The 27,915-nt window shown below is 42.0% G+C and overlaps 1 protein-coding gene across 1 annotated transcript in view; it reads left to right on the top strand.

The window, feature by feature from the left end:
- The window catches only part of LOC310997852 (protocadherin-15-like), a gene marked incomplete at both ends in the record, with an annotated part of 138,561 nt that extends 111,460 nt beyond the window's left edge, over nucleotides 1-27,101 (top strand). The window contains 10 exons of the mRNA XM_083987673.1: nucleotides 4,798-5,013; nucleotides 6,822-6,910; nucleotides 8,797-8,973; nucleotides 11,222-11,440; nucleotides 13,789-13,902; nucleotides 21,160-21,181; nucleotides 21,849-21,887; nucleotides 22,023-22,096; nucleotides 23,665-23,779; nucleotides 26,481-27,101. Coding sequence (XP_083843799.1) covers nucleotides 4,798-5,013; nucleotides 6,822-6,910; nucleotides 8,797-8,973; nucleotides 11,222-11,440; nucleotides 13,789-13,902; nucleotides 21,160-21,181; nucleotides 21,849-21,887; nucleotides 22,023-22,096; nucleotides 23,665-23,779; nucleotides 26,481-27,101 — 1,686 coding nt within the window. The remainder of the gene's footprint in view (nucleotides 1-4,797; nucleotides 5,014-6,821; nucleotides 6,911-8,796; nucleotides 8,974-11,221; nucleotides 11,441-13,788; nucleotides 13,903-21,159; nucleotides 21,182-21,848; nucleotides 21,888-22,022; nucleotides 22,097-23,664; nucleotides 23,780-26,480) is intronic.
- Between the last annotated feature and the right edge of the window lie 814 nt (nucleotides 27,102-27,915).

The following is a 27,915-nucleotide window of genomic DNA, read 5'->3' as shown; positions in this document are numbered from 1 at the left end:
TGGTCAACCCAAACAGCTTATTGTCAAAATTCTGTTTGACTTTCCCACCACAGTAATGACAACAGTGCCAGACAAACACAATATACACTTTATTCAGCTTCCACCTTAACTCGTAGCTGAATAACTTCAATAGGACAGTGGCTTGGTTTTTTACTTTTATTTTATTCCCCAGGGCATGACCCAGTGACTCAGGATAATGAAGAATAAGCTATATCATTATCGTGATGCTCTCAGTGCCAACAATCATAACTCCTATTTTGTTGCAAATTAGCAAGCATATTTTAATCCTTATTAGGAGATAATCAGCCAGTAGGGCAGCTGCCCTCTACCCTCAATGTGATTTTCAGTTCAATATCATCTACTTTATAACAGAAAAAAGAGATCAGTCCAAGGAAACGTAAATGCCTGCAAGGCTGTGTTCCTCTCCTATGGTACCAACACAGGGACCAACAACAGTGAGTGGATTTATAGTTTCATTAACGCTCAAATATATTTCAAAGTTAAAAGGAAATATCACTGGGAGGACCTGCAGCCAGTTCAGATTAAACTGGGACCTGGCTACAAACATGGGAGCTGTTTACAGTATAATGTGCACTGGACACAGGCCAGTCTGTCTGGAACTAGAAAAGAGTAGGTTCAATATCTAGTTGGTACGTGAACTGTGCAAAGATCATAAAGGAACATTCATAAAAGGTATTTCAGACCATCCAGCAGATGTGAAAATCAGCCCCAAAATAATCAAATGATCCAAAGAAGGAAGCTGCATATCTTGTATATCTCCGTCCTCATTAACAAAATAGGACAAAAATATGTTGCTCTTAAAAAGTAAAAAGATGGGAATATCAAGGGAAGCTGGGGATTATATTTGTTTTATTGATGGTTTCAAATATAACTCTGGGGTTTGCTTTTATTGCAGGAAATGAGCTTATCCTTAATCTTTATATTATAACTTATAAAAGCTCTTTTAGGACACGAACAACTTCTCCTCAAGGACTCGGTAAAGCTCTGTGAATCATTCTTTATTGCTTTCGATGACTTTAAACCTTGGCTTAGCATACGTATGTATGTGTGTGTACATGTCTGCCATGGCTGTGTGAGTTGATGTAAGAAACAACCTATCAAAGCAAAAATACTCACTGCAGAAAATGTCACACGGGCTATTATAAACCTTATTTGAACTCAAACTTAGCAACATCATTACATGTAAAATAAGTTGCATTACCACCTGCACTTATTCTTGCAGGATTTGCCTGCAATTTTGGTTGTTCGTGTTTAGTGTTGTTTTCTTTTGTTGTTGCTGTAAAGCGACCTTGGGTTTCATGAAAGGCCCTATACAGTATGAATTAAAGTTATTATTATTATTTTGATTATTACTATTATTGTTACAAATGAATTTCAGGTCATATGAGGCTCTTCTTGGCGCAGACACTGAAGAACAATATCATCCTTAGACATACACATTTCAAAAACATGAAGCTGAAGAATGTATACTGAATAAGGGTCAGAGATGAAACAAAAGTACACTACATGTAAAATGCCATGCTTTGTGACTATATTATACCCTGCCTCCTTCCCCTGTGGTTTCCCCAGAGCTGTGTCATTCATTAAATCATTTGATTGAAATTAGAGCTCAGTTTAAAATCAGCTCTAATAACCAAAGGCCAATTTTCACAATCAGAACCTCAATCAATCATTCAAATGGGTACCTCCATACGTCAAATTTAGATTTGCTTCCAGACAGGTCTTTTGCCACAAACACTAACGTTTGACTGACTAAATAAATCAGTGCTATTAATATTTCCTGCTGATATTCGCATCAGTCATTCAATGTGTCTAGTATTTATTTTCATTAGAAAATTACTATGAAACTCCAGCCCAAGTTTAGTGTTTAAAGCTGTTGTGCGATGACACCGTAAATTACAGGGTGGAAATTCACCACTCAAAATTAGTTAAACAGTAATTGGCCTAATTTTGTATGCTTGAGGCATACGAAAACTCACCTCAGCATAACGAGGTAATATTGAAGTCTGAGAGAAAACAAATAAATGAAAAAATATGAATATATTAGCAAATTAAAAACAATTCACAAGTAGAAATTAAAGCAGTGTGATTCCAGGACAACAACTGGATTCAATTAAGAGTGCCCACAAGCTTTTATAATTTTCATACCTGAAAATCATGGCTGATTAACCATGTGAGTCCTTTAAATATATGGGGAAAAAACATTCTGCGTAGGCTCAGATGTTGCAATGAAATAACATTAATTGATTGAACACAGTGGCTTAAATCACCCAACCAATTTGGAATCTCCTCTCTTCCTTTCCTTTGACTTGGACTAGACACCAAAGTGTTGAATTATGGGTCAAGTCAAGTGCTATCTATAATTTCCCCCAAGGCCAAGGCTTCTTTGGAGTGTGGTGAGTAAGAAGCGTTTGTACTTGTCTTAATTACCAATGAAGCTGAGAGGTCCCTTTTCCCTGGAGATAATCATTAGAGATATCTTCTGCATTTGGCATACACTGACATTTGGGCCTTGTGCTATTTTACTATCAGCCAAAAATAGGATAATATGGTGACAAGTAGCATTTTTATACAAGCAAATTAACTCTGCAGTGTCAGACAGGTTTGTTTTATTTTAATCCAAAGTATCTATTCAGTGCTGCGGAGAGGTTTAGTGAAAAAGAAAAATCATTAACAAGGAAAAAGTCTGCTGTTGAGAATGAAAGTATGATTACATGATTACACCCTGCAGCTTGTGGCAGTCACTCAAAACATGACCCTTTTTTTTCTTCCAGGATTCATGGGCAGCCAAATAAAAAACTCTTCCTTGCCTCCCGCCTTCAGTGCTTCCTCCTCTTATCTTAAACATAGTGAACACGAGGGAGATACCATCAGATGTCAAAGCGCTCTCATTTTCAAGTTATTCAATGGTTTGATGGGGTATTTTTAATGTAACCCATCAGAATCCATACATTTTTGCTTGTTGCCTTGTGGCAGGTTACAAGAAACCTCAGTCCGTGACTGTTTTCCACCTCCCCGTTGCCATGCAGTAGCTGCTTTTAAAACGTTTGCCCTACATTCGGTATATGATGCTGTTATATGTAGGAAAACTGTCTTTTCCCCTATGAGGGTACCTCACTCTGGTGATTTATGCACCCCTTTCATTGAGAATTTGCTCCGTCTCACTACCCCCTCACTCCCCCCAGCCTGCTCTGCCAATAACTGAAGAAAAAAAAAAAGATTGCTCCTATTAATCAGTGTCACTCGCCACAGACAAGCACTCTGAAAATTGATGCCTGTGTTGAGCTCGGTGGCCAGTCAGAACTTGTGCCTTGGAGGTCGATGGAAAGAAAAAAAAGTGGTTTTGCCTGGGGTGGTCTGACGAGTTTCATGTGGTTTATGATTGCCATGAATTATATGTCTTTGAGGCTGAAATGGTTCATGGTCCTTTCCTTTCTTTGTCCTCACATCAACAAAACATTGGTGCCAATGCTTTTAATAGATTTCCAATTCAAAGCAGCTATAATTGATATTTTTATAATGACGCATCCAAGGATGGTGTCTAAGCTCAAAGACATCAGTAGTATTAGTGATCCTATAGAGCGTCATCAACTGATTCTGCTGCTTCCTTTGGTAACACCTTCCTTTTAGTTCTTTATTGTTTCAGTCACTTACTCAACGGACAGACATAGATAGCAGCATATAGCTGGTGGAGCATTTAGCAGGGAGAAATAAGATATATACAAATGTGTTATTTCTCTCATGAGTTGGTGGAGGACTAAAAGCAGTAATTGCTTGCAAGTATTCTGCATCAAATTAGGAAGGGATGTTATATATGTGCACTCACAACTTGATTCCACTTTCCCCCAGTTGTTAACCAAAAATAGTCACAGCAGGTTCAAAGACGCACAGCAATTTAAATATAAAGTGAGTAGACCTTACCTCCTCTTTAGCCTTTTACAGTTGGGAACAATGGGAAAAGCTGCAGCGGTGTGAAATAAACCACTTCAGTTAATTTATGAGCCTCCAGCTGGAGCTCTTTTCCCTCCTGTCAGCTACTTTAACAGAACACCTGCCTGTGAAAAAATGTATATAAGCAAATATCTCCACCAGTAGGAGGGCAAAATGTTAAAACTCCACTCATGCGCCTTGTGTATCTGTTAGCTGAGATGTGAGAGTGATTTATAGAAATGTGTCAAATCAGCGTTACCCCTCCAGACATCTGCAGTCATAATGGCTACGGTTATAACATTATAATGGTTGTCCATCAATGGTTCTGACATAACATTACTAATACGAACAAATCATGGATGCATGAAAGGAAAAGCTTTACTGCAGGAAAAAAAACAGCGCTCTCATGGTCTGTTATGAGAGAGAACTGAATCATTTTCATTTGTCTTATGTGCCTAGAATAATTGTGTGATAAGTAAAAAGCAACGCTGATGCACCACAGGGACAAATCGACACAAAAACCCACAAGAAAGAGATCCCCGCCTGCTGTGATTTCTTTTTAGTCTTTGAAGAATATTGGTCTGCCAGCCAAATTCACTGATGTCACAGCAGGTGTTTCCCATCCGCTGTCAAAGAAAAATTATGTATTGTCGTATCACTCATTGGGTAGTGGCCAGAAATGCAATATGCTTGATCGAGAGCGGTGGTTGGTGGGTTCTGGCTCTGGCCCTTATTTCCTTTCCATTATGGTCTGAATAACCAGTTTCTCTTTTTTTCGCATTGCCTTCCGCATAAGGTACTGATGTTTCCATGTTTTTTAATGTTTGTGCTACACATGTGTTATAGGCCACTGACCAGGACACCGGGAATTACAGTGCCATGGCATACCGCCTAATCATCCCTCCCGCGCCAGAGGGCCAGGACAGCTTCGTCATCGAGACCTATACGGGCATCATCAAGTCGGCCATGATGTTTCGAAACATGCGCAGGTCCTACTTCAAGTTTGAAGTCATTGCCACTGACGACTATGGAAAAGGTCTCAGCAGCAGTGCAGAAGTGGTGGTGAGCATCGACATTTGTGCCTCTTATGATCCACATGTTTGAAAAGATCAATAATATATATACATTACATATAGTGTAGGCTACCTGTATTGGATGTGTGGGAGGAATCTTAGAATCCTTGACTTGCATGTCACACCAGTGCCATATTGATTGCATGTTGTGTGCAGCTTTCACAGCAGGTTCTCCCTGGGGTTGACAGCAGATGAAGTATAGGATTAGCCGGTAATGTTCCAGTCACAATCCATTGATACAGGGGGAGCCATATTAAAGAAAAATTTTACTGATCAAAATCAGTGTAGTAGTCACATGAGAGTGCAGCACAGGCCTGTGAGAACGACTGCGTAATGTCATCTGTGGCCCTGGAGGAGCTTTGTCAGATCTGAGGAAATTGCTCAAATGACATCACTTTAGTCATCTCATTCAACATTTTGGGCAATGCACTTATTCGATCTCTGGCGGAGTTAGATGAAAAGATTGATACTGCTCCCACGGCTTTGTGATGAAGATGAAGCTGCAGCCAGGAAGCGTCACATATAGCACAGAGGCTGGAAACATAGGGAAACTGTTAGCTTGACTTTACTCCCTGCAGCCCCTCTAAAGCTCACGGTTACATCTCATCTGTTTTATCCATATGGAAAACAAATGTAAAAACAGATAAAATCATATTTTAGTACAATATTGTACTTTATTATAAATGGTGGTTAGAAATAGAATAACTGTTTACTCTAACACACTAAACTAACAAACTGCTATTGCTGAAACATTTTAGAGGGATATTGATGTTCTTCCTCTTCTTCTTTATCAGAGAACAAATAAAATCTTTCCCAAAATATTAAATTAGTTTGTTGTTGAAAGCCTGCATTTCTAAGCACTTCCAGATTATATTACATTAAGTTTAGGGTCCAGTGTTGTGAAGCTAAATCTGAATATTTTCACATGTTTCAACGATTTTGTTTTTTTCCCATTCAAGCTCTGCTATTTAATGGAGGTGCAATACTAAATGTTATTTCTTTGAATGCAGTTGTGGGCACAAATGGCTCTTTAGCACAATCATCAGTCAGATGCTAGATAGAAAGACGAAATAAACAAATTATGCATATAATTGAGGCAGTGAAAATGAATGTCTTCCTTTTTTCGTACCTTTTCAAATACACAAGCCCAAGTGATTGTTTTTCTTACATGTTGTAGTCAAGATGTGGTCTCTTTTATGCCGTACTCTTTCTCTCAGCTATGTGTGTCCATTATCTGTGTCTGGATGTCTGTCTAAAGGCAGACATCTCATTTATGTGTGTGTTTCTTTTGTCCTGATAATTTAGCCTCAATGCCTCAGCTGTGATTGAGCTCAGCTTTGCCCCCTCAGTTCAATCCTCATCTGTCCTGACTGTGGGCACAGGCTTATTTTTCGTTTCCATGAAATATGTCTTCCTAACAAGACCCTGACGAGACAGAAGGAGGGTCTGGGACATTGCCTGGATATGAAGGAGCAGCGAGTGCTTACCCGTGGTGCTCGTTAATTTTCAAGGGGAAACCTAATTTCACAGGAGCCACATGGGAGATTTGGCCACGGTGCACAGAGACCGTTGCCTATGCACTTAACTGTGGCATCAGAATTAGGCACTGTTAAGTTTGCCACATGGCACCAATACGAGGCAGCAATTAGGGAGTCTCATTTGGTTCACAGATAGAGGCATTTGAAAGTGTTAATCAAACTCTCAGTTGGACCTGTGAATAATTGGCTTATTCACTATTTACCTTCATTTTCTGCTATCTTCTTTTTTCCTCACCTTCTGTCCATCATGTTCTCTTAGGTTTCCGTGGTCAACGCACTGGACATGCAAGTTGTTGTCTCCACTGTTCCCCCAACTATGGTGGAAGAGTATAAGGAGCAGCTCATTAGGTAAGACAACGTTTAACATGACTGAACTATGAAAGGAAAACCAAAGTACAATTTTGTTAAATGGATAGTTAAACATTTTGGCAAATTTGCCTATTGCCATAATCCCTATAGTCTTAGGGGTAGGTTCATTACCTTTAACTGTCAGTGCAAGCTATTTTTAGATCGACAGAGCAGGGACGCAAGTTGCTCACGAAACGGTACTTTCGCCTTTCCCTCAAAACTAATCAAATACACATCCAACAACGCCGATATGCTCCGTCGTTCTAAAAACAGCTTGCACCGACAATTTTTTTTTTGTGATCAAATTTTTAATGAGATTTTGAGGACAACAATTATCATTCAACAGCACATAAATAAAGTAATTACCGTATGCATACCAAGTGCATACCCGTGTACACACACACACACACACACACACACACACAAATATGCCGAGTAAAAATGATAATAAAATAAAAACATAAAAATAAAATGAAGATATGACTGAAAATAAATAAATAATAGAAATACAAAAGGCAAGTAAGTAAAATACATCAACTGTCACAAATGCAAAAGGAAAAAAGTGCCATTGAAGCATAACTTAGTTAGACCTATTAAATGGTTATATGCCATCCACAGTTTGCAGTACATAGTAAAAACCCAAACAGGGAACATAAACCAAAGAAAACAAGACCAGAGGGGGGAAGGGGGGTGTCAGCTCACACCAAAATGCCTTTGAGAGCCTCCAGCTTGCACCGACAATTAAAGGTAATGAACCTACCCCTAAGACTATAGGTATTATGGCAATAGGTGAATTTGTCAAAATGTTGAACTAACGCTTTAAATGACACAAATCCAATGTGAGTGTTACTAGAAGTTCAATTTTGTGCTAATTTTAGATAAAGCAAGCAACAGTTTAATAAGACGGTGAAATTCATAATATCTCTTTTGCTAGTTGCCTGTTATTTTATAGTACATTTTTTCACCTTCTAATGTCCCTCTTTTAATTGATTTCCTAGGCAGAATTGACAAATTAATTGCCTCTTTTTGTGCGGTGCTTGGCCCAGTGTGATACGAGGGGAATGTGGTTCAAGGTGGCACCTTCATTTGGATACAAAAGTGTTTCGGCTGCGCCAAATAACTATTAAAAGTGAACATGGGCTAATAAAAACCAATGTCAGAAAAACTCATTTTTGTTGTTCATTAAGCAGTGATCAATCAGTTAAGATGGTGAATTAGCCAGTAAGACAGGTGAGTCTATCCCCTGGAGTGTGTTTTTCTAGTCCAAATTAATTAATAATGAAGATTCATGAAACATCTTTTTGGAGCTCTTGGGGCACAGTGTTTTAGCCTAATTAGTTCATCTGAAAGGCAAATGGGTGTTAATAGTTGTTTTTCAAGAGCTCACTGTGTCTCGCCCACGCGTGTGACACTGCTGTTTAGGCTGGAAAACACACACACATTAGTCATGTTAAGCTCTTTGCATTGATGTCATTTGAGAGGTCTGCAATTTTGCACGGGGCTGGTGATGATCCAGAGCCATTTTACCTGAGTGCTCAAACTGTTTATCCTCTTTGGCAAAGGTGGAGAGCAAGGCTTTCCTTTATTGGCTGTAATTTGAGGTGTGGATTTCTCCCTGCCTGAAAAGGATTATCAGAGTCTTGCTTTGCCAAGAGCCCAGTGTGGAGAGGCAAACTGCTGCCCAATGGGATAATCATTGCCAGAGTGCAGTACTTAAGATTGGTAGCGCTCATATTGCTTTGGGAATAGCAGTGCCAGAAATTATTTGAACTGATGTGAACCTGTATTTTGGCTAATGTAAGTCCAACCACTTCTTGCTTTTTTTAGTATTGACATCTATATTGCTGTTTTTATGAGTTTGACTTGTGGTTTTCCGTTCATGTCAGTATTCTGGAGCGCCACGTCCAGGACCAGATTCCAGGTGCCAAGGTGATCGTAGAGGCAATTGGGCCGCGTCGCCATGGCGATGGCTTTGAACTAGAGGATTACAGCAAGTCGGACCTGATGGTGTACGCCATTGACCCACTCACCAACAGGGCGATTTCGCGCCAGGAGCTTTTCAAGTGAGTGGGTGAATTTTATTATCAAAAGTCCAGTCCAGCTTTTGGTTTGATTTGATGTCCCCTGTGCCTCTGAAGTGCTGCATGTTTCCGGGCAGTCTCTCTTTGCCCTCTGTCCGTACAGTGAGTCAGCAGATATCTCTTTCTCAGGCTCCGCTTGACTGCATCTCCACTTTTCACTGCCTTTACCTTCTTGATAAGACTTTGATAATCCTGCTGGTGCACCAGATCTGTCATATGTTAAAGGAAAGGGGCAGATTTAAAGGTAAAAGGAAGAGGGGAGGTTATGGGTGGACTCTGAGTGAAGCAAGGTCTATTTCAAGCAGTCCCTCAATACAACCAGTCAAGACAGACTCAGAGGTTGTACAAATTGTTATTATTCCTATTTATTTTTTGTCTTATTCGTTTTGTTTGGGAACAGATATAGAGAGAGGATACCTGTGTCCCCAGGGACTGTCTGAAATTGTTTGATAAAATACTGTTTGACCACAGAGAGACCATGTTCTCTCTTCACTGCTGAGAAAAAGTGCTAAGCAGATGCTTTTTCATCTCCTCAGAAGAAAAAAGAATTTGACCTAGGTTTGCACCTGAGGACAATCTTGTGCTTACCTTTTAATGTTTTTTTTAGCTCCCTGATCGATCTGACACCAATCTGAAAAAAGCCAGAGTTGCCAGTCAATATGAACCAGTTTATTCCTTCACTCTCTACAAATATGCTCTCCTGCTAACACTGCGTTGAAATATCTGACACCATCTTCTGTCTTCATTTGTCCGTGTGTGTTGCCAGTTCTGTTTTTCTGCGTGGCTGCTGAGAAAACTCACTTCACTTTTCTTTTCAATAAGAGTTGGACAGTTTGGAGTTGATCTGCAAAACCTCCTTTCAAATGACATTTAGAGAGCTGTGATTAGATTGAAATTTGTGGGTGTGCTGAATTAATCTATGAACATTGAATCTGTGTCCTTGACCATGTGATGAGTGTGTGTCACAGCCTTTTTTTTAAGTAGACAGGGTTAAGCCTGCCACCATGTAGTGGGCATCTTGAGAACGGCTTTTTTTAAACCTTGACTAGTAATCATCGCTGCAAGTGGCAACTTCTCAGAGAATCAAGCTAATTTTCACTCCTACGTCTCTCCTTTATAAGAATCTTTCTCCTTTGAGAGACTGTCAGGAAAACAATTTAAACTAGACAAGAAAGGCTTTTTTTATGCATGCAGTGCGTGTCTGTCAATGTTGTGGGGTAATTGCATGTTATATATCAGCGACTTTGCTGTCGGATCTTAGAGGGGGGAAAAGAGAAAGACAATATAGGGAGTGGATTCCTGCATTATAAAGTGTCCTTATGCCACCTTGAACGCAGGACTCTCCACCGTTTGAGTTCTCTGGAGGATAGATTGCAAGAGAGGCCGACTAATAACCTTCATCTCCGCTCATTTATTCACCTATAGAAAAACAAAAATGACAGTAATTGAAAGTGACACTCTGCTCTTTCCGTTGTGGTTCGAAATGTTTGAGAGCCACTTTGCAGCACCTGGTTATTGTAACAAAATAACACTGGAACAACAGTGAGTGGATTGCTTGGGTGCGCATTTTACTACAACCCTGATGCATATTCTGCCACAGGTCTGCAATTGACACGCTGTTGGACATGAATCAACACATGTTGCTAGAAAGGTCGCCCTGAGTTTGTCATTTATCTTTTCTTGTCAACAAAACCATTTGCACCTACATGAGGACAAAAATAAACATGTGCGAGCAATGTGCCTATCCCCGGCCGCTTTTGCACCACTCAAAATGTGATGATCTAAATTACCAGATGTCACTGACCTTGAAATAATTGTCTCCCAGCAAATGAGCTATTTAAGCAAATGCCCCGCTTTGTTCACCAGCTAGTCGGTAATTGCGTCTGTCTGCTATTTGTTGCTGAGCAGGAAGTGCACAGTGAGTTTTGTGAAGCTTTTTCACTGCAAACAGCTGCCTGCTACCACAAAGGACACTCTGAGGGTGGGGGGAGTGAACAAAATTTGTAAAGTTGTGAGCAAGACAAGTAAACAGTGAGCTACAACTTGCTATAAAGCTGTTTTCATGTTACCATTGTACATATTTTATGATAAAAAATATGGGTTACAGAAGCTTTTGACATTAAAAATATGATCAAGAGTTTACATCATTGGAATAAATTACAGTGGGTTCATATAGCCAGAAAACCATTTTCCTCCGGTTCTCATTATTTGTAAAAACAAAAATCCACAGATTTCTCGATGGGAACGTGCTAGAGATCAACAAGGAGTTCCAGCCGTACCTTGGCGAAGGCGGCCGCATCTTGGAGATCCGCTCTCCGGACATCGTGGCCAGTGTGAAGAAGGCGGCCCAGGCCGTGGGCTACACAGAGGGAGCTCTTCTGGCTCTGGCCATCATCATCATCCTCTGTTGCATCCCTGCCATCCTCATCGTCATGGTCACCTACAAACAGTGAGTAATCTCATCTCTGGGATGATCACTGGCTTCCTGTAATCGATTAATCATCTTTAACTGGTTGTCATGATACCAACAGGGAAATATATTTTAATTAAGCAGGCCATTATCTCCGGAGATACTGTGCTACACTTGGTTTTAGTCGGAGGTTTGCTCCTCACAGACAAATCAGATATGTATTGTTTGCATTTTGTTTACATCCTCCACCCTGTGGCCTGTAAGAATAGAGCCGGCATAACCACAAACAGTGTTGTTGAAGCGTGTGTTTGTCAACTATTTAAGATAAAGTGACAGAGCTTCTTGCTTGTTTGCTACCTGCGTCTCTCTCTCTCTCTCTCCCTCTCTGTCTCTCTCTCGCTCGCTTCCTCTCTCTGTCATCAGACATGCTGACTGCGCACTCTGCTGGGCTAATCTCCCTGCTCAGGCTCTGTGAAAGCAGATTAATTAACACTCATTTGTGACAAATATCTACAGCCAATTGTGACCGTCACAGTGCGTCTTCACACTACTTAATCATCTCTGCCCGGCACACACGCAGTAAACAGGGCTCCCTCTGTCTCTCCGGCCTTATCGCTCTCATTCACGCATCACACACACTGTGCAGTTTACAGAAAGTATGAATTTAAAAAAAAGGAATCATTCACATCGATGAGGTGACTGAGCTCTTAGTTGCCGTTAGTCGGGTTCTTGCTCCCCTGTAATCATTGGTATGCTGAAAGTGTTCCATAAATGTCGGTGTTTGGGAAATGTTTATTCACGGCAGATGGGCGGAGTGGCTGTCCTTATGCAAATGCGCAGACCAAACACACGGCAGAAAGCTGTTGATGGTGACATTAGACCTAACACGCAAACTGCCGTAGCAGATGGCGCTTTGTTGGTGGCGACATTACTTTGGTGAAATCGAATGATTCAGGAAATCATTTTCTCATTTCTGTGTCAACATAATTCACCGTCGCCCCCAAATTTGGGAATGAATGTTGTATTTAAAACATGAATCTGTTTATTCATGTGGAATAATTGATTTTTTTTTTGTTGTGAATAAGTAATGTAAAAGATTCACTTAAAAGCAGTGGCTACTTTTGCATGTAGCCTTGCGGTCACTCCTTGAGGCTTGAGTGCTTCCTACTTTGCATAGAAATTGGGGAAAACGTACAGAGAGTTGTTTTTTTCCCCTCTCATTCTCCAGTTTAGTGTTTAAATTGGTGGAAGTAGTATTTTACACAAAGATCTGATGGTGCCTCTGTAAGGCTTCTATGAATAGCCTAATGCTCATTAATCCCCTAACATGTTTTGAAAAGACATTAAATACTTCGTATATGAAGTTACAGTTACGCCAAATGATGTAATTATGCATCTTCTTTTGTCTCTATCTCTCTCTCTTCTTGTCTCCTCTCATTTCTGCTGCGCCAAAACCCACCACCAGGTTCAAAGAGTAAGTAATAATTCCACTTTGTGTCTAACAAGTTCTCAAGTGTGTGTGTGTGTGTGTGTGTGCATGTCTTTATTCAGTTATTTAAAGATTGGTAGAATGTGTGATAATGAAGCTAACACCATCCTTTTGAAATGTCTCCAGCATAATAATCCAAAGCAGCACTGATTCTTCTTGTAGTTTGTAGAATCAATGTTTGACTTGGCAGAACAACTGCACATAAGATCGCACAAGAAATCAACCCGAAACTAACAAGACTTCGTGGTTCAGAGTGCAGCTGCTAAACATCCTGTCACTCAACTCCAACGCTCCACTTATCGCTCTGTTCAAAACCTCCTGAAAACCTTCTGGTCCCCCTTCAGTTCTCTGGTGTCTCGTGTGCAATTTAAAGGTGCAAGCAGCATTGATTAGACTCTCACACCCTTGTGCACATCAGGGGTGCTGGTAGGATGCCAGTTCACACAGCTATATACAGTACACTGGACTGGAATTCATGGCAGTGAATATGATGTTTACTAGTTTATCATGGGATGAGGTAAAGCTGTATAGCACATACACAGTACACAATGAAATCTAAGTCTTTTTCCTATTCCCAGCATTTCTTAAGACATGACGGCACGTAACATCATCAACAGACGCTAGATTTACCACCAGTGACTCCATGTTCCTCCTCTGTGCAGAAATATCTTGTGAAAACACATGGTTAATTCATGGCATTGACTTCATGCATAAGTGATGTGTGTGGCCTCTGCTTACTTTTAAACCACGCTGTTCCAGGAAGAGTTAATTCTTAACAATATCCAACGTGGAGGAAACAAAAGCCAGTATTTTCAGGGGGGGTTTTGTCATGGGTTTTGTTTTTCATGTGGTCAAAATAACACTTGATTGTGACTGTAAATGTCAACACTGTGCACAGGCGACAGGCAGAGTGTGCCAAAACCGCCAGGATTCAGATGGCGACGGGAGGGAAAGCACCTCCTGCAGCTGCTCCCATCGCTAACCTCTATGAAGAGCTGGGCGACAGCAGCATGTGAGTCAACCCTGACCCTTTGTTTTCCTTCTCCTATCCCACCCATCCCACCTTATCCCATGATGAGCCGGCACTGTATGGTGCTCTGCAGCCTCCTTTCTTTGAATCTCGTCCAATCTACCTGCTGCTACAGAGTATTAGTAGCTGCATCAATGGGTCTTTCTGCTCTTTGGCTTCCAAACCTTGATCCACTGTAGATAAAGCACTCTGTATGTCGCAGCACAGCTGGTGATTAGATTTTAGCTTATGTATGTGTTTCTAATTCGACTGTGTATGCATTTTTGCGTAGGCCCTGTCTCAAGGTAAGTTTGTGTAAAGTTCAATAAGTACCAACAAAAAAACATACTTTACTGGGACTAGAAACAAAAACACAATATGTTGCTTAATTGATGCTGTTTTAATTATCATAAATAGTTTATTAATATCCATATGGAAATCCTCCAGAGCTTGCCAGGGTGTTTTTACCATCAGCGTGATCAAATATCAGCTTTCATGCTGAATATTACTCGGGTAATGTTACGCTATTGCTTATGGAGCAAATTAGGTTGAATTGAAACTGGAGCCCCAGCAGGGTTAAGCAATTTTGATTTACAGCATGTTCGAGTAATACTGCTGCTAACATCACAATTGCTGTTAAAGGAAGAAAAAAAAAGAAAGAAAGAAAATGGAGAGTTAATGGCAAGCTGTATAGAGCTCGAGACAGGATGTTGACCAACACTCGACAACAAGCAGAAGCTTTTGGTCGTGTAGCAGGAGAAAAGGTCTTGTGGGGATTGTATGGTAGCCCAGCATTGTTTATTTAGGGGTTATTTTCCAGCCTGCTCCAGGAGTAAGTGGAGTTGGTCCTATAAACAATCCTATTAAAACACTTTGAAACGTGTGTCTGCAACACAAAGAGGGAGTGTGTTTGCGTGAGTGATTGTGTGCGTGTTGTGTTTGTGCATACTCTCAGAGGCACACGGCGAATAAATCAGTACAGTATTTCCCTGCAGTATGCAGAAACTCGACGTACCCCTGCGCTTCCACTTCCTCCCTGTCTTCATTTTTCGTTAACACCTCTGACATTTCTGCTTTAGTCTTCTTACCATCTGTCTGTGTTTCTATCTTCTCCATCATCTCTATCCCCCTGTGTCTCTGGATTCAGACTGCAGTAAGTAATCCCAACACATATGAAGTCCATGAATATGATCAATAGCTATTATTTGTTAATAAAGCACAGGAGCAGCGCCTTTGTTTTCGCTCTTGCTTAGAGCTTTTGCTGAGCATATTAGCTGAGTATAGATGATTACGGTATGTACGCAACCTTTTGGAAAATGGTAATGTTTCTCTTTTTATTATTCATACTCTTGTGTGTTAACACAATTACGACAGGTAATTCCTGTTTTGTTAAGTGACCTTGGTGACTTGGTAGCAGTTGGAGCGCTTTTGTTTTTTCCTAACCTCAGTGAAACCCTTTTACTTCCATGTAGTCAGGAGAAAAGAAGCTTCCTTTGATTATAGGGCCTGCACTTTAGTAGCTATCGCTATTAGCTGTCTCCTCTCCACCTTTCCATTAGACAATTGTCTCCTTTAGTTTTCTGTTGCCTTTAGCGTCACATGTCTTTCTTCCCATCTCTCAGTGCTGTGACTCATTGCACAAATGTATCCAGTATGGCTTGATATTGGTCATTTTTATGATCATACAATATATTAAACCAGATAGGTGGTCTATCTGTAGCCATACTATTCCTGTGATAACATAACATATAACATCGGAAGTGTTTTGTTTTATAATAAGTCACAGTATTGAGAGTCATCATAGTGCTACTGCTGCTTGCGCCTCACCCTTTTATCTTAAACCATCAATCTTCATTTGTTTCAAGTTTCTTCTTTCTTTTCCACCTCCACCTTTCACTGGGGCAGGGCTAAAAAGTCTGTCATTCAGGAAGCTGACCAGCAGAGGATTTTTAGCACCTTTGCCCGTCGCACCATCGCACCCCGCGGCAACGGAACACTGCACTCCAACTTACCCAAGTCAGAGAGCAACGTGACCTTCCTCTCTGATCGCAACCCGCTCACAACTCACAACCCTGTCTACGATGACAACAGCCCCCTCAGCAGCCCTGAAGTCCATGCAAGGGGGGGGAGTACGTCTAGAAAATGGTTCTCCTACTCTCCCCCCCACACAGCAGGGTCAGGCGGCGTCTGGACCATGCCTGCTCGCATCCACGGAGGGCCGCAGAGCTACGAGGCGCCAAGGAGACAAGCTCTCATGGACCCGTCCGACTGGGAGCTGGAGATACTCCGAGCAGCCATGAGAGGCGAGCGAAGGCCGCAGAGCGCAGACACGCTTCGACTGAGCAGCAGCGCAGACACCAAGCTGTCGGTCCGCGAGCAAGCCCGGCAGTTTGAGCAACAGGCCCGCCAGGAACAGACCCTGAAGCAACACAGAGGCTCCCAAGGCTCACTCTCTACCATCCTTGTCAGAGACAGAGACAGTGATGACGTGCTGGAGCTGACACCAGAAGCCCTTTTCTCCATCATGGATTACCCCTACAGCCCCACATCTGTAGGAAGAGACGTGCCTCCCAGTATTATGATTGCTCAGGGAGAGGAGTCATGGCCCCTGGCTAGCCAGAGGCCGACTCCACCGGTCCTCCGCAAGTTCAGCTCCAGCATCTCCAGCTACATGACAGCGCAGCCTTGTCAGATCACGGTGGAAATCATACCAGACCCACCAGAGAATCCCCCGCCTCCCCCTCCGCAGAAGCCACGACCGCCTCCGCCTCCCCCACCCACATCCACATCCACATCCACATCTCCTCCCTCCAGTCCACCTCCCCCTCCCCCTCCAGCTCCGACCCCCCGCCCTCCTGAACTACGCATTCCCCCCCCTCCGCCGCCTCCCCCTCCTGAAAGAATACCCCATCCGCCCCCACCTCCGCCGCCTCTCCCTCCCCCTCCCTCCCCCGCCGTCAGTGATCAGTCGCGTCCAATCGTCCAGTTTGTTCCGACTTCTTTGCCGCCCGTGTCCTCGCTTCGCCCCGTTTCTGAGCGAAAGCACCCCCCTCCCCTCACCCCATCAGAAACCGACGCCGGGAGGAAGGAGCTTAAAGGGATCTTGAAAAACATCCAGAATCTAGCCGCCATAGAGAGGTCTGTTGCCAACCTGTACAGCCAAGTAGACAAAAATTGCAAGGTGCCCAAGTTTAACAAGAAACCGCAAGTGACTGAGGAATCAGAGGACGCAAACAAACTGCAAAGCTCTGATCCTGATGATGAGCAGAGCATGCCAAAAACAACCAACTCCAGCTCTGCTGTCCAAATCAACTCGACAGCAAGTCTGAACTGTTCTGAAACGAGTCAACTGAACATGGCAGCAGAGGATCAGCAGACGAGCCAACTGAACTCAAACAGCCCAAACACTGCTGAGCACAGTGAACACTTTTCCTCTCAGTCCACAGTGTTCTGACTTTTTTCTCTTTTTTTCTCCAAACTCTCATTATTTATATTCATACATTTCTATGCCTGTGTGTCTGTTCTTTCTAAATACTTTTCTTTTCTTTTGCACAGTTGGTAGTATTTTATATAAGCTGTAACAGAATGCTTTTTTTTTTTACTCAATACTTTGTGTGAAAATCAAATTTTAGTGCCACCTGCCAAGAAATGTGCTCAGTCCTGCCACACTGACTGTACAATATGCTTACAGGCTTGAATTAGAACATGAAAGAGGCTTGCATACTCAGAATCACTTTGCTTTAGTTTATTTGCATTTTGCTATGAGATCTGTGAAAGTGTAAAGTGCACCCCAGAGTTTCCCAATTAGTCAGTGCATCACATGATAAGTATGTTGTTTATGTTCATAATCATACCATTACCGTTTCATAACCAAAACTGTTTTCATGAAATTACACTTATCGCCAAATTTTTCAAATCCCACACCCCTGAGGTCTGTTTCCCAACAGTTAACCTCGCTGCATTTTACTGATTTTAAATTTGCTTTCCTCCTTCCTTTACCAACATAAGTGCATGAATATCTCGGACGCTGTTGCTTCTTGCAGAATCCAATTTAAGGCGGAAGAAAAAGAAATTATGTTAGTTTTTTTTTTTCCCCCAAATGAGGGAAAAATTACCATAAAAATTTTCCAAAGGTATGCAAATACTGTGAAATAAGCTTCACAGTATTCAGAAAGGATGATCACACATTTGTTGATGAAACATATTCATAAACCTGTTGCAGCGACTTCTGCTTGCATATTGCATTTTTAGGTGTACTTACCAGGAACTACGTGCAATGATGAATGAATGTGACAGACCTCATGAGATACATACACTGAAACATTCATCACAAGTCATAATAAAAAATATTGGATACGACGACAGACTATTGAAAATCCTTTAATTTAAATGCAACACAATTCATTGCAGATATGATGGAGCCAGGCACTTCTAAGTGAAGACATCTTCTTATGTTGGACAAAGCATCAGCTAAAAGAATACATTGACTTTGGTTCCCCAACAGACTTGTGTTGAATAAAGAGAGCCAACCTCTGGGGGACCTGTCTGCTCACATGTGTGCAGAGATCCTCCCAGCATGATAAAGTAGTCACTATGATGTTCGGTTGCACACTGGAAAAGGCTAATTAGAGAGCCAATCAATCGTTAACCAGGGCCGCTGCCTGTGGGATTGTCAACTACTGTTACCCTCTCCTTTCCTTTTCCATTGCTCTGACCTTCTGCCTGTCCCATTTGTCTGTGCTTCTCTCGCTCACTTCTTCTCCCCCTGCAGTTAGTTCTAATACTTTCCAAGCCGTGGCGTCTTCTTGTTAATCTTTCCTGTTGGATCTCAGGAGATTCTATTACCTTCTTTGCGCTCATTGCCATGCGGCCTCGGTCCCCTCTTTTCCATTTTTTTCCTGCGCTCAGGTTTTTCACTTCCTCTCTCCTCTCTCTTTCTCCCACATACCCTTCATTCGTTTGTTTCACCCCCCACCCCCCCATGCCCTAAGGCAAATGGTCTTAGCATACCTCCCTTCCAGAGAAATGTAATGTTTGATTCATCACACATTGCCCTGATGGGCAGATCGAAGGCCTGCTAATTCTGTATTCCATGTTCACGACATGGGGTAATCTATTTTGTAAGGAGGCTAGCAGCTCACATACTGTTTCTTTTAACCGAAAGAGCAGTACGCTTGAATGGATGGTATTCTTTATGTTCCATTTTTTTTACTATTGGTTTTTATCAAACTCTTTTTTGTCCCCGACTGATAATTCAGTGCAAGGGTATGAAAAAAATACACATAAAAGAAACAGAAATCTAACATTTTTCCAATTTGATGATTAAAGTAGTTTTAAACTTCATTTCCAAAGGACATGTCTATGGGCAACTTACAAAGCCACTCAAAAGTAACTGAAATCAAAGAAGCTCAACAATGAAAGTTGAGAAATTTAAAAATGACAGCACTAAGCAGATCTCAGTATATTACTCTTCAGAAAATTCTAAGGCAGAATATATAGAAGTATTCAGACAGAGAGATCCTTTGTTGCATGAAAACATCCACCCTCTCGAACACCACATAATACATCTTCTACATGTTTTAGTTAAAGGAATAGTTTGGAAAGTTTAGAGATCGGTAAGTTTACTTATCCAGTTTTGTGCTGAGTTTGATAGGAAGGTCACTGCCATATCTGCAGCTAATGGAGCCAGATTATAGCTCCATCCAAAGAAAAGAAACTCTGCCTAAAAAAACTATTATGCCTGTTTAAGAAATAGTCCTCCACTGCACAGGTTCTTGTAAATCCACAGTTTTTTTATGTTTTGGTTTTGTACAGATTTAAGAAATTAAACATAGAATCTATTATTGAACCATAGAGGTGTTGGTTTTCTATGCAGAGAACAAGTCTTACCCCTGTTTCCAGTATGTAGTCTATGCAAAACTAAAGTAACTGGCTGCTGGATGTAGATTCATATTCAATCTGCAGACATGAGGGTGATTTTTATTCAAATATTCAAATCTAACACTTAGAAGAAGACACGTTGCTTTGTTTTACCTTTAGCTGATTCCTGCCACAATGACTTGTCTTTGTTGGTGAATGTATCTGTTGGCAGCATAATAACACCTTCAGAGTGCAGAAAATCCACAGTGACAAACTCTGAAGCTATTTACAGCCAAGAGCCAAGATCCACCTCACCGTTATAGATATAATACACTGATTTCTTCAATATTCAAGTCTTGTTGAAATCCTGACCTCACCTCTCTCACCTCTTTTTCTACAACATTACCTTATCACACATCTTCCCCCAAGTCCTCTCTTGAGCAAACTTCCTATGGCTGCTGTCCACTGAGCCATTTTTCTTGATGTTGTATGAAGCAGCAGTAGCCGGCAGCCAAGCCAACAGGTCATCCATCAGATCCCACTCCCATCATCCACTCTGCCTGGGAGGTGTGGCCATATGGCGGTGCCCTGTCCCCTGGTCCCTGCCCATAATAACAGATTACAGCTCTCCAGAGGAAGCTCACATCATTGCTTGGCCATATATCTGAGTGTGAAAGTCGTCATTATTTATGGGCTCAGACAGGTTACAGTTGTACGCTTGTGAACCTGGAGGTTTCAGCCAGGCTGCTCCATTACTCGCTGTTTCTCATTGACTTCTGCTGAGTGCACTGCAGATGCACTGCCGTTCCCTTCAGGAGCAGCTCTGAGTTGTTGTTTTTTATTTGTTTGATAGAGTGGAATTCCTAAGATTTACTTACTTTAATTTAGAAAAACAAAACAGTGCTGCCTGTGGAGAGAATATTGCACATTATGACATGATAACCAAAGACAATTTTATTAACTTTCTTTGAGTTAGTAATTCCTCCATGAATCACAATGTCCTTTTTATATCTGCTTGGAGATGCTCTAGATATGTCTGTATAAACACTGACTTTTTTCAAACTCCAATCTTCCCGGCCTCTTTGATATTTGCGTTTATTGTATCTTTTTTTTTCTCCTCCCTGTTTGGATGAGATAACGGGAGAAAAAAAACAGCCCACACCAGCGTGATAACAGTGTGGCCTTAGGCACCCTCTCTTTTAAAACTGAAGAATATCTGCAACTCTTTAATTTAACACATGAAAATGCACAGTAAGTAAAGCTGCAATTTCCTCACTGGTCAGCAGAATGTAGACACACTAGTCCCGTGTACTTAACATTTCTTTATCTAAAAGCACTTTAAACTTTGCTGTCAATCCATATTCATTATTTGTCTTATTTTCTCTTTTCTGCGGCACGCAGGAGGAGAGGCTACGGCAGGCAGGTAAGCATTCCTGTTGTGATGTGTTTTTATCTCATTGTTGTGCCAAGACATTTTGTCACTCTCAAGGCAGCTTGAGGCAGCTTATATCCTATTATTCTTATCTATAACTCGCTTGATGGAAAACACTGAATGAGATTAAGATGAGATCCCGGTGATAGCACTTCTAACACTGACATTACAGTTTAGGTTTGATTTGAAAGTCTGTTGTATTCTCCAATGTTCCTGTCCAATGGCAGATAAGCATTTGGATGAGTTTTTCCTGCTCTGTTGGGAAGAAAACATAATCAGAGACCAAACAAAGCCACTCTGTTTTACAACTTTGACATTAAACTCACTTTTTGTCACCTTCAAGTCATCTATGAAATGTTAACATCCAACAGATGCAGGATTTTTTATGTTTTTGTTGCAATTTCTTACTTTCAATTTCATACTCCATCGCTTGGTTAACTCGTTCCATCCTTTTCCCTGACTCTCCGTCGATATTTCATCAATATTTTCACCTCGCTCCTTCATGGTGTGTAAAATAGATTTAGCTGTAAACTTAAGAGAGGCCTGCATTTCCTGGCTTTTACATCTGAAATGTGTAGAGTGAACTCTTCCTATGTTTGTGTCTCTCCTGAGCATTCCTTCCATTACCTTATCCTTCTTCTGTACTAATATTTGGCAGCAACAGCAACTGCTGAGACCGTCTCTTCTGAGACCTGAGGTAGAAACTGCTTTTCTTAATTCACAGGGATTGTAGTCAATCTGCTGTATATTTACCCTGTCTGATGCTGCTGCTCTTCTTCTGCTGTCTGTCTGTAGAGAGTGCTGAGTAATTTCTCTTTCTCCCTCACTGCAGGAACTGTCCATGGAGTCAGGTATTGACCCAGGCCAAGACTACTACACACAGGACTACTATAATTATGACCAAGGGTGAGCATGCAGCCCACTGACTCTCTCGTCTCTCTCCACTTTTACTCTAATCCATGGAATTGATCTCCATTGATTAATTTCAAGTGAAGTGAGAAAAAAAAGAATCCATCATTACAACTTATTTATTGTGACCTTGCCTCCCAGCTCCCGTTGCTGGGGTCCTTGGGGAGTGGAAAGCATTGCAAAGGAGTTCAGACTAAAATGATGTGCATAACTTATGCTGCCCCTTCAGCATTATATACCAACACCAGAGTTTTTTTCCCCCCATCAAATGAGATCATTTATGCTGCCTTCAATCAGGTACCTGAGGGCCTAAAAGTCTTTCCCTTTTCCCATGGTTCAGTGCTTTTAGGCTGTTTTGACTTGCCTGCTTCATTGCCTAAACAGGCTAAAGAGGAAAAAACATCAAGTCAAAGCTGCAACAGCTGCTGAGTAATTGTTATTCATTTAATGCTCCTGCTCTCTTGCAGGTGACTTGCACAACTCTGGTGAATTACACTACAAGTTCAAAACAGCGAGAAGCTTTTACACCTGATATTGCTGAAAAAAAATTCTTTATGTTAATGTGTTGTAATTGTCTCTGTACAGACTCACCGACCTACCTCTCCTGTCATCTCTAATAACTTAAATTACTGTGTCTGAATCACACAGGCCTTCATTTGCAATAGGCTGTAATTATATTTTAATGGTGTGTCACAAACTTCACAGTAAAATCTGCAGTTGCCAGCGAGTGTGTCATCACTCTGATCGGATTCCTTTGATCTCTTTCTATTTGCATTGAGGGGCATACTTTAACAGCAATTAAGCTTTAAATCCAGCCGTCCCCAGGCGTTCACATGTTAAGAGAGTGGCACCAACACCAACCTCTTTCCCTCCTCAAATTTACCATTGAACAATTCAAAGTATAATTCAGATATTCAGTATCAATGGTCTTTGTCAGTTAAGACCAAAATAATGCCAAATGGTGGACGGTATTTGTCAATTGAAATAAGAAAAAGAATGAGTTATTAAATCTCACCTCTTTTTCTTGTCTCTTAGTGTAATGACAGTTAATTCAAGTGGTGCATTTTAATGTTATGTTCTGATTTATTGGCTTTTGGGCATTACATGTTTGCATTCTTGTGTTAGACTTTGACAAACAAGGACACTGTTACCTACAGTGAAGGATATTTTGGAAACCATCATGTTTTTTTTCTCCTTTATATCCTTCCCAAATTCTCAAAAGTGATTGCTGGGACTTGCAGCAAATTGCCACAACAGTTATTACCTGTTTTTCAAAGACTGACAAATCTACAAAAAAAAAACTGTAGTGACTGGCACAAGTGAAATATAACAGAGGAATTTTTAGCAGATGGAGTTAAATAACCCTTCAGTTTACCAGCTATATTATGAGCTTAGTGACTCATTCTCACCCTCATAGCAGATATTTAATTTCCGTGCTGCCTCTTCAGCTTCGGTCTGTTCCGTCTGTTAAATAATAACAGGTTAAGGCACTATACTTTTGGCAGATGGTTAAGGTAGTTCTTTGTTCATTCTAGAAACCACATTATCCATTATTTGTTCCTCAGGTATGACCTTCCGCAGTACGGCAGTCGGAGGAGGCTGATACCTCCCATGTATGATGAATATGGAGAGGTGATCGTGGAGGATGATGGGTATTACTACAGTCCTCATGGCCCTGAGGTATTCAAGAGTAATAATATTCCCTCAATATGTTGTGTGTCCAGTGTAATATTGAGACAGCAGTATCAGCCCTATGTGACATTTCAACACTGTGGCTTTATCATCACAAAAGTTTGCTAAATGATATATGACTGTCTTAGGGCCGGGGCCGTGGCCGAGGCAGGGGCCGTGGCGGCATGCGGGGTAGAGGTTCATCCAAGAAGGTTGCATTTAGGGACGCGCCGCCAGAGGATGAAATCGAACAAGCTGAGCCAGCAGAGCAGGGCGAGCCTTCTAAGGCTGCCAAGAAACTGAAGTCTGTCATGAAACTCAGCAAACTCCTGGCAGCCAGCAAGGGAGGAGCGCAGCCATCTGATGCTGGTCCCTCTGGCGCGTCTCCATGGAAGAAAGCCAAGATGTTCAAGATGTTTGGCGCTGGGACGAAGGACAAGGATTACGCCAAACTGATGTCAGCCCGACGAATTGACAGCCAGGAGAGTCTGACTGACGGACCGGCATTCAGGGGACCAATCGACAGCAAGTCTGACACCCGCAGCCGTCTTGGCAAAGTTTTGAGGAAAATCAACTTAGGCAACAAGTTACAGGTCCGGAGGAAGTCGCAGAGTAGTGTGAGTCGTGGTTCGGCCACAGGCAGCGAGAGAGACGAGGAGGCCTCAGAAGTAGCCAGTGAGGATGAAAGGAAATCCAAAGTGTCTATTAGTGTGACAGAAAGTGAGCCAGAAGCAGGTGCAAGTGGAAGCAGTAAGGAGAAAGGCTCTGATGAGGAATCCTCAGAGAAAAGCAGTGTTGACAGAGATCATCTGAAAGTAGATTTAGACCGGGATGATGCCAATGAAAGTACTGTGGACTCAGAGGAAGAGCCTGATGAAGAGCCGGGGGATTCTGATGAGGAAAGCAAGTCCAAATCTGAAGAAGAGGAGACTGAGAAGGAATCTGTCAGTGAGAAAGAATCTGGCACCGAAAAAGAGTCAGAGTCAGATAAAGAGTCAGAGTCGGAGAAGTCGTCGGCTTCAGAGAAAGAGTCAGAGACAGAGAAAGAATCAGAGACAGAGAAAGAGTCGGAAACAGAGAAAGAGTCAGAGACAGACAAAGAATCAGGGACGGAGAAAGGGTCGGAGTCTGAGTCAGGAACAGGTACGGCAACAGAGAAGGAAACAAGCACAGAGAGGGGTTCGGGAACAGAGAAGGACTCTGATGAAGAGTCTGAAGAGGAAGAGGCTTCAGGAGCCACAGGAGAAAGTGGGTCTTCCGCCCGCTCTTCCATGAGATCATCAGCTACTAAGGCCAGCAAGGGGAGCAGTGCCACAGATGTCAGCGGCAGTGGGAGTGGGAGTGGGAGTGGAAGCAAAGGAAGTGAGAGCGCAGGTGAGAGTGGCAGTGGCAGTGGCAGTGGCGGTGGTAGTGCTAGCGCTAGCGCTAGCGGTGCTGAATCTGCACCTGAATCAAGCGTGAGATCTTCCCAGAGAACCAGGTCATCAAGAAGTGCAGTGACATCCGAGAAGTCCAGCGAGGAGCTCAGCGAGGCCGAGTCAGGGACAGGGACAGCCAGCGAGCCAGAGTCTGGGAGCGAAGGGTCTTTGTCTCGTGAGTCCAGCCAGAAGAAACCAACCGAGTCTGAGTCCAGCAAAAGGTCTTCTTCTGGCAGTCAGGCGACCGATCAGAGCTCCTTGGGCAGCGAGGAAAGTTCGGCTGGTTCCCGGTCCGCCAGCGGCAGCCGGCGTTCCAAGAAGTCCACACTGAGTCACACTGGGTCTGAAGACAAGATCACAGAGGAGAGCGAAGAGGAGGACAAGGAAGAATCCGAGACCGCCGATGAGAGCAAGGAGGCCAGCGAGCTCAGTGATGATGCTGCATCCACGACGTCCAGTGTGGCGTCCGGAGACCCAGGGCCCTCCGCCCCCTACACTGCGCCCCCATACACCTCTGAGGTCAGAAGCATCGGGGACACCTCTGTGGAGACATACGGGGGACTGTCCCCTATCACTGAGGTGGACGAAGACGCCATCTCCTCTGACAGGACCTCGGCCGGTGCCTCAGAGTCGGAAGGAAACACTACTGCCTTCTAGAGAGATATATTGTTCACTGTGAAGTAAGAGTGAATAAAATCAATTACCCTTGCATGGGAGTGAAGAAATATTACTTGCCACCACAGAGTGTTTCAAACATCCACCTTTTCCTTATTTCCCTTTAGCGACTAAGAACTTTGATGCTTTCCTGCTGCAAAATATGAGAATTTTGCTCTTTCTTACATCTTTGACTTGCTCTCTTCTCTTTGATGTTTCCTGTGTGACTTTTTATGCCTTTACTGTACTTCATGCTCTTGTTTCTGCTGTGATATTTGGCATGTTGCACTAGTGTCTGCTTTGACTGTTTCTGTCTGATTTTGAAAGTATTATGTCTCCGGAATATACAGTATCACGGATTTCCATGAAAATATTCAGCTCTCACAAAGAACTGCAGATACTTGAGGTTTACTCTGATTTTCTAAATATTCACATTAGTTGGTATATGAATCATTTTTAGCAATACAACAGTTTTTGTCAACAGTTCCTTCTGATCTACCATGATCCTAGTAGCTGATGTACAACCCATCTATCTGCAGTGATTGTGTTGAGAATTTGGCATGCTCTGCACCCTCTGGGAAAAAAAAAAATATATATATATATACTGTATTTACTTTGACCCCTTGTCTCCTCCTCAGCCTGGGAGAAAGAAGCGGATTAAGCTGGTGCTAGATCGGGAGAATGAGACCAGCTCCACAGGAGAGGAGAGCACCACAGAGACCCAGCGGAACCGAATCCCCAACAGCCACAGCCACAGCAACATCAACGGGAATATCTACCTCGCACAAAATGGCACTATCGTCCGAACTAGGAGGCTGCTACACCCAAACAACCTGAAGTTGGGTTCTCCGTGCCGCCTGGGTAAGCATTTTAAAAAACTAGACAAGTTAGGTGTGACTCACGAAGAACCCCCACCTGTTATTAGCATTGAGGGCTCAGGAAACGAGACAGAAAATGGAACCGGTACTTGTGTTCCCACTAACGTGGACGTCAACCTCAACACCCGGTCCTCCTGTGGCTCCCTGGGATCCACCATCACAGATCTTAAAAGTTTTGGGTCCAAAACCAGTATTGCCAAGGCCTTGATCGACAGAAACAACATTGGTCAGTGTGTCACGGAGGAGCAAGAGACTTCTGTCGACAACCACAAAAACAGTAGGGAGACACTGGAGTCCCACAGTGACCACACGTTATCAGATGAGGAAGAGTTATGGATGGGACCCTGGAACAGCCTGCACATACCAATGACAAAACTCTGACTGGCCATGCAGAAAATTAATTTCCTTTTTTGTTGTTTTCCTACCTTTGTCATGTTGTTTTTCTTTAGAAAAAGATTATTTAAAAAAAAGATTGTGTGCCTCAACTGGATAAGCTCCGATCACTGTCCACCACCAGCCATTGCACTTACAGTCAGTTTTTATTTAACCACAATACGTTGAAGCTTATTTGTACCAAGCATTTATCACCGACAGGGCTATTACAGACAGAAACATAGAGCTGCAAGGCAATGAGTGCCTCAAAGAAAAATGAAATTTTATGTGAACTGTGCTTGACTGTAATTTTATTATAATTTTTTTAAACACAGAAGATGGGCCTCTTTTGTTGAGCGATTCCATGTTTTGCTTTCCTCTCCCAATTCCCCAATCTCCTCAGTTTTTTATATCCCAAAACAGATCACAAAGAGATTGTCATTTATTTCACTACAGTGTTCAAGATATTTACAGAGAAATCATGGTGAACATATGAAGAAATCGTGATTATATAGTCTATAAAAGTAAAAAGAAACTTATTTTGCTAATAGAATTTTACTTGCAAATAATCAAGATTGTCATTGATTATTTTATGTTGTGATCACTTGACAATGTTTTTGAAAATTTATGGAAAAATATATGAAATTATTTTTGTCTATTTTGTATCTAACAGATGAAGAATCTAACATATGACATTAAAAACATAATATCCACACGAGACTGTCATCATTGTATTTCAGCATTGGATTGTGAATGTGGCATTTCAAACCCCTTTACATGATGCAGATTTACTCATTTATCAGGAACCCATGCGTGGGCTTAA

Source organism: Trachurus trachurus (assembly GCF_905171665.1).
Source record: "Trachurus trachurus genome assembly, chromosome: 15".
Lineage (NCBI taxonomy): Eukaryota > Metazoa > Chordata > Actinopteri > Carangiformes > Carangidae > Trachurus > Trachurus trachurus.
Note: the sequence above shows the minus strand (reverse complement) of the source record. Positions and strands in the feature narration are given on the sequence as shown.